The sequence below is a fragment of the Amblyomma maculatum genome, chromosome 4, assembly GCF_055883805.1.
Source record: "Amblyomma maculatum isolate TAMU_Amacu chromosome 4, ASM5588380v1, whole genome shotgun sequence".
In the NCBI taxonomy this organism is placed as follows: domain Eukaryota; kingdom Metazoa; phylum Arthropoda; class Arachnida; order Ixodida; family Ixodidae; genus Amblyomma; species Amblyomma maculatum.
Genome location: NC_139347.1, coordinates 32,432,883 through 32,440,169, shown reverse-complemented (window position 1 = coordinate 32,440,169; position 7,287 = coordinate 32,432,883). Strand labels below are relative to the sequence as shown.

Here is a 7,287-nt window from a genome sequence, read left to right as displayed (position 1 = left end):
TATTATAAACACGCTGGCTGAATTTCACTGTAGCGCTATTCTTATTGTCCGCGTTATTAGAGTTCTAGACAGCTATGTTTACTAGTTTTGTTATTGATATGAAAATGCCTCTCAATGTGCAGGGTACTGGAGCTTTATTGGGTAAAACATTTCATTAGGTGCTCATTGCATTTAGAGTCTAAAGTTTCATTTTTACTTTAAATGCAGTTATCTCCCTATCTATATACTTCCTTCTCGAAAGCTGCTGCCGCCATGAACAACGGAAAGAGTGAGGCGATACTCGCCCTGGATAATTTGCCAGAAGGATTCAAGAATCTCGTGCTCCAGGAACCGGGAGAAACAAGCGAAATAAGACGACAGGCTCTAAGGGAGCTACGCCAACTCATTTTAGGTAAGTGTTCAAAAACTTTCAATTCTCATTCGTAATAAACCAGGATATTTAATTAGAAAATATTCTGAGGTGGGTTAGGTTGCTGCTGTGAGACACAGAGGAATTCGGTGGGAAGCGCTCTGATCTGAATGCTGTTTCTATAAGGAAGGTAAAAGCCACGATTGAGCGGCAGGTTGAACACAGGACGAAGAATGCATTCAATACGCCCACCTGGAACAGGATGCATGGCAAGATGCTAAGTGGTGACAAAACATTTCTCAAACTATAAAGAATGGTTAGAACCCTGCTGAAACACCACTACAATCGTTCCATCATTGCGCGTGGCGACATGTAGCGCACAACGCTACTGCATAGCAACCGAAAAATGCACAATCTGGATCAACTAGGCCTCCTCCTCCACACTGCCACGCGTGTAACAGTAATTTATGTTTCTGTAACACTACTAGTTCAATGCTACTAGTTCAATATGCTCCCCTCTGTAAACCGAAACTTTTTGGGCGCTGGTGATGATGGCAGCCTTACTGATATCGCTTTTCTACTTTTTTTTTCTCTCTTTCCTGATCAGATGAACCCATTGATTTCCCTTTGGAAGAAAACTTGCTGCTAGCTTTTCTACGGGCTCGCAAGTACAATGTCCTACACGCCTTCAAGAACGTCATGACGTACAGCAAAGCCCGAAGAGACAACCCGGACATGTTTGACGACCTGAGCTTGCACCGTGTTCCTTTTGACGCAACCTGCCGGGAGCATGGGCTTGTGACCGTATCTCGTAAGACGGATCCCCAAGGAAGACCAGCAATAATGCTGAAAGTAGGTAAGGACTAAAATAATGTTAACCTGATCCCACCTGCCCTCCCCTCTCTTCTACTGGCCAACAGCTATCAGCCCTGTTTCAGAGGCAGCCACAAACGTAGGGTACCGCGAGAAATGTTGCCCGGAGCCCCACATTCTGCACACATCCTTGGAAAAACTAGGAATTATTAAATGAATGTGCTTGGTTTATTTTTTTTCTTCGACCTTTTTAGCGTATTTTCCAAATTTATTCAGGCGTCCCAAAAATTTTGGATAAAATATGAGTAACGATATCAGTGCACTTTGGGTCTTCTACTCAGGCGGTTAGGAGGAGGAGGAGGAGGAGGAGGAGGAGGAGGAGGAGGAGGAGGAGGAGGAGGAGGAGGAGGAAGATTAGGAGTAAAGGTAGGGAGGTTAACCGGTAAAAGAACTGGTTTGCTACCCTGCACTGGGGGGGAGGGGTAGGTGGGTATAAAAGCGCTCGGTCTTAGTGGTTACGGTTTGCCAATTGATTGATTTCATTGCTTTGCTGTGAAAATAAATAAACTGGTAAGAAATGCGGTCTAATAGAGTGTGATGGCGGGCTAGTTGGTAAGGCATTATTATTGAAAAACAGAACTGCGCCAAAAAGACGGGACTACAGAAGAACACAGGACGAACGCAGAATGTGGATCTCGTGTTCTTGCCAGCGCAAACTGTTATGTACGCCTTATCCTGGAGATGCTTGCCTGATGGTAATTAGCGTTTGTTTTAGTTTCTAAGTTGCACCAACTGACCAACTCATCTGCTTTGTAGTGAAAATAAATAGAATGGTGAGGAGTGTGGATCTCGCGTTGTTGGCAGCGCTAATTATTTTGTGCACTTTACCCTACTAGTCCCTGTGTGAAGAAAAAGCAAACGATGACGCGTCGGAAGGGTTAGGGAAGAGGATAATTAGGACAAAATGTCGGAACTTCCTTAGCTTACACGGTTTTATTTCATACATTATAAGAAGCACTCCATGCTTGTTTAAGACTAGTTTTAGAACCGTGATTAGCCGCGATGAAGCACTCAGAGCAAGGATGAACCAATTGCACGTGGTTGGTGTTGAAAACATGCTCCTTATAATAGAAAATTCTTAATCGCGCGTACCTGAAAAAACATGCGAGTGCACATCTATAACTTCCTATTTTAACATATGGGCGCTCGCTCTGCCTTTTACGCGTATTTTTTAAATGCCCAGCAGAAAACCATATTTGGTCTGGAAAAGTCCCAATATTTGCACTGCAGTGGCAGTGAAGTGGTAGCAGCCACTATTTTCGACATCGCCGCCGCCACCAGAGAAGCCATGCTGCTCAAGAGCATCGAGCGGCTGTGGATTGAAACATGTGTCCATGCTGAGAGTGAAACAATGGGCGCAGAAGGGTAGCGTTTTTTTTTTTTTTATTTTTATTTCCAGATACCGCTGTCTCAGAGGGGAGACATCGCAGGAGTGGGTAAATGCAATGGTAGAAACAAATATGCCTTATAGCAGGAGTACGACTACTGTAGGCAATTGTGTGGATGGTGGTGTTAGGTCGCAAATTTGGGCCAAAACTCTTGCAAATAATATTTAGGCGTGGCTAGGATCGAGCATCTGTCTGCCGAAAGAATTCTCACAAGGCTAACCATAACATTAAGCAACAACTTAACTCCAAGGAAGGGACATTACAAGTTAATCCTTCACTGAGGGCTGCTTAGAAAGGCTTACTTTAAGAATGGAGAAATCAACGCAAGAGTCACTAAAGGAAGGAGCATTCTAACATTTCACCCTCACACTTTCAATATCTCCTCACCTCACCTATTTCTGGGGTCCTCACCTCCACTGACTATGCTATATAGGTTTGTATAGCTTCTGGGAGCTGCGAAGTGCATTTTAGAAATTCAAGGTAAAAGAAAATACCAAAACCTAGTAGTGATAAAGACAACAATGCCTGCCGCAAGTCAACAATGGATGGCAGGCGGTAAGAGCAAGGGCGAGAAGTAGTATTCTGTTGTTCTGGAAATTAATAGATCAGTAATTTTCAGGTGACAATATTTGGATTATACGCAACCAGAACATTTCTTTTCAATCAAAATGTTTATTTCTATTTTTTTAGGAGCCTGGAACACGAACATTTGCTCCCTGATTGAGTATTACAGAGTGGGCATCCTGCACGCTCTAAATGTCGTCCTCAAAGAAGAGTTCCAGGTTAACGGCATTGTGGTCGTGTTAGATGTAAAAGGCCTCAGACCATATCACCTGACTCACTACACGCCTTTTATGATGAAGAAGTTTCTTCTACTCGTTCAGGTTAGTAAATAGACCTCGTGTTGTTTGGCGGCATAAAGAGATTTCACTTTCCGTGCCGAGTCTTTCGCGTGGATGCGAACAGACACTTCGTTTAGTTCTCATAGGACAAGAGTCATCTCATATTAATTATCTTCGTGATATCTCACAGATAGAGTCAAAGCTTCTTGAATATGGTTAATTTTATTTTACCCGTATCAGTGAATTTTTTTCTGCCGGCAAAAAGACAGTGGCTATCGAGAACGTTCGAAACTAGTAATTTGCACAGAATTGAAATAAAAGCAGTGTACAGAGAATTTTCGGAAAAGTTGCAGAGGTGCAAGGCTTCATCTTCCCTGATAAATGCGGTGACAAGTGCGTGCACGACACAGAGGACAATGACGCGAGCAACGAAGTAACCGTAACGCACCGAATCGTACCCGCTTCTTCTCACCTCGAAACGGAATACATATATCCACTGGAGGAAGTGACTGTTGCGTCGTTTAAGGCACAAATCCTCATCTAGAGATATCGGCATCATTAGAGCACTGATACCATAGCCACACCTGTGCAGTAGCTAGAACAAAAAAAAAAAAAGAAAAGAAAAGAAAAGAAAATATCTAATCTAAGCCTAAAGAGAACGTTCCATGTATTAGGCCTTATGTATTCATGGCACGAATACTTAGTCTGATTTTCAAAGCAGTTGCACTCTGCTCTAAAATTCACAAAATATTATTTCACCAATGAAGCAAATATAATATTAAAGTTTAAATCTAGAACCTAAATTGCGCGTTATTTCGGACAACTCAAGTTTGTATTTTTTTTTTAAACTGCCTTCATCCAATATTACCGATGCCGATTTGGCTGCGTGGTTTCAACCCCGGGCTTAATTACTCAATTTTGCAGCCTCGATCCCTCTTTCATTCTCACAGTAGGTGTAGCAGCCGTAAATTTCGCTGGGAGCCTGATACTTCTTCGAAATCCCTATAAATGTTAAATCGGGACTTCATTAGTTAATACCACGCATTCGTTTTGTTTTAGGACTGTTGCCCTCTGCGGATCAAAGGAGTCTACATTATCAACAACCCTGCCATATTCGACGTCTTGTTCGCAATTGGAAGGCCCTTTCTGAAACGTAAACTAGTGAAAAGGGTGAGACTCCTACCTTTCATTATATTGCTATCCTATCCTGAACCATGATCCAAAACATGGAAGTCACGCAAAAAACTCAATTTCAACACACATTCCACGCAAACTATGAGATATTCAATTAATGACTTCTTGTTCATTTTGGTTTGGAATCCGGGACCGTGATATAAATGTTGCTTGTGAGTTGGTAGTGTGAGCGAACGACACAGTGCAAACAGTTTAATGATTCCATTTGCGGCGAGTACCGAGGGTTGTCAACTTAATAATTCAAGGACAAAGGAGGGAAAAAAATCAGAGTAACGTTTATCGCCTATGAAACTAATTTATTTTCATTCGACGGCATCAACTTTCTTAATGTCAGTTAGCTTGTAAGGATTCCATGCGAAAGAAGAGTAGTCAACAATTGAATGGATTATGAAATTATACATTATTAACCGCAGTGCCATTAGCAGCATTAGTTTCAGTAGTATCGTAGCTTAGCTTGACTACCTTTTCAGTGTTTATTGTCGAATCATTAAAATTAAAAAGTATATTTTGCATTTGATATCCACATCATGGACCCTTGAACCTTCTCTCTTTTTTTCCCCCGTCTATGGAATAAGAGAAATGTTTTAATCAGAGGCTGCTTTCCTTGAACCTTTACTACGCCTGGCATTCTCATTGCTAGCACATCCACTTGTTTTCTTCGTATCTTCATATTGATGTAACTCATTAGTACTATGATGAACGTTCTGTGTAAATCCGTGATTCGATATCTTAATATAATATTCTGATCACCTCGCCATCATGACTACGTGTCGATGCGCAAAGAAGTACTATCAGCAATTTGTGTATATTAGGTTTTCTTCCATGAAATCCTCTCGTTAATATGATGCAATACACCTTTAATAATATTGAGATGGCAATGACAGCCTTGACTTAAATTGGAAGTTGCCGAGACAGATAACGACATCGGAGAGTTCACTGATCGAAGTAACGACCTTTTCCCGCATCCCTTCTAGGTGCGTCTTCTGGGCTACGATGTAAACAAACTGCGCAGCCTTGTGCCAGATGACCTGATTCCAGAGGAATACGGAGGCACGCACGAGAGCTTCGATTACGACACCGTGGAAATGGAGCTCAAGTCGAAAGAAGAATTATTCCAGGAATGGAACTCGTACGGTTATCTCAAAGCGGCGAAGAACGGTGCCTGAGCACCGAGTGCGCGATTCAAGCTTCCCACGTAATAACCGCGTAAAAGTATTGTACGGGCCTGCTGGCAGAGGGACCCAGAGGTGGTGCTTTGCATGGCCTGCATTGCCGGTCCGTATGAAATGGCGCTTTAATGCAGTGACCGTGTTACAGTTAGAAGTAGATGACCCTGTAAATACATCCAAGCTGATAATAAAAACTATACACGGTTCCTTGCTATCTGTATGCCAAATTTCAGTAAAAATAACAGAGTGGTTTAACCGATAAAAGCATATTTCAGTTCGCGTTTGGCTCTGCAACAGTCGTTATATTGTCACGCAAGAAGTGTGTTTATTCAGAGATGAATGATGGATGAGCTACAGGCGGAGCAGGTAGCCAGCAAATGTCGTTGTTGTTGCTAGCCTCTTAACACTTACCCACCATGGGAGATCGGCCAAACTGTGATGGCGTACACAAATAAATTTCCATAGGCGATTACGGAAAACAGATTGGAGCCGTGCGGAACATCCTTCGCGCTTCCACAGCCTCCTCCTCTTCTTCTCTCCTCCGTAAACACGGGACATATACACACAGTGCATTTTTCGAACCCAGTCATATCCTCTATTTCAACTCATTCGCTGCATGGCACGTGACAACATGATAAACCTAGGAAGTCACAAACGAGGGCTTAAGGAGTTAGAGGGGATCAAGCTGGTTCAATGTGTTATTATGTAATCCCCACTTCTGCCAAGCGCCTTTACACAAAGACTAATAAATAAATAAACGCCGTACCGCATCAACTATACTCTGCTCTACTACCCTGCTTGCCAACCTCAAATAGGGAGACATGGGCTAATCCATTATTCCTATCCGCATATATATATATATATATATATATATATATATATATATATATATATATATATATATATATATATATATATATATATATATATATATATATATATATATATATGCGGATAGGAATAATGGATTAGCCCATGTCCCCCCCTATATATATATATACAGGGTTTTGAATATTTGGGAGCTGGGATTTAAAAAAATTCCTATGCAAAATCTACTACCCCATTCCAGCTGAAATAACGTTCACAAAGTAGCAAAATATCGTCTACGTTATCTGATAAGTGATTCAACATTGGTACTTGCCTAGATTTTCCGAAATCGAGGAAAAACTGCTCTCGGCGGCGTGCACAATTTTCGCAGAAGAGAGTCGAAAAGCTATTTTGACATGATGCGGCATCTGTCGAGCAGTGAGACAAGCTCCATCTCGGCCGTTAGCGCGCTTGCCTCGCTGCCCGACAGATGACGCATCATGTCAAAATAGCTTTTGGACTCTCTTCTGCGAAAATTGTGCACGCCGCCGAGAGCAGTTTTTTCTCGGGAAGGGGGGAAGAAAGAGTAAAGGAGAGGTAGGGTGTGAATGAAGGGTGATGATGTCATAGTACAGTGAGGTCACACTGGTGGTCCGAGTTATTGA

At 42.2% G+C, this 7,287-nt stretch overlaps 1 protein-coding gene across 1 annotated transcript; it reads left to right on the top strand.

Moving 5' to 3' along the window:
• The first annotated feature begins 252 nt into the window (after positions 1-252).
• Positions 253-5,812, top strand: LOC146190629 (alpha-tocopherol transfer protein-like). Its single transcript, XM_084600218.1, has 5 exons — positions 253-391; positions 957-1,205; positions 3,301-3,494; positions 4,512-4,622; positions 5,621-5,812. Exons 1-5 carry the CDS (start codon positions 253-255, stop codon positions 5,810-5,812), a joined length of 885 nt encoding a protein of 294 aa, XP_084456344.1.
• Positions 5,813-7,287: the final 1,475 nt, after the last annotated feature.

Bases quoted from the DNA above. Each gene is read 5' to 3' on its own strand.
- LOC146190629 (XM_084600218.1), top strand. From the start codon at position 253: ATGAACAACGGAAAGAGTGAGGCGATACTCGCCCTGGATAATTTGCCA. The intron at 3,495-4,511 runs GTTAGTAAATAG...GTTTTGTTTTAG, and splicing joins AGTTTCTTCTACTCGTTCAG to GACTGTTGCCCTCTGCGGAT. The intron at 4,623-5,620 runs GTGAGACTCCTA...CATCCCTTCTAG, and splicing joins AACGTAAACTAGTGAAAAGG to GTGCGTCTTCTGGGCTACGA.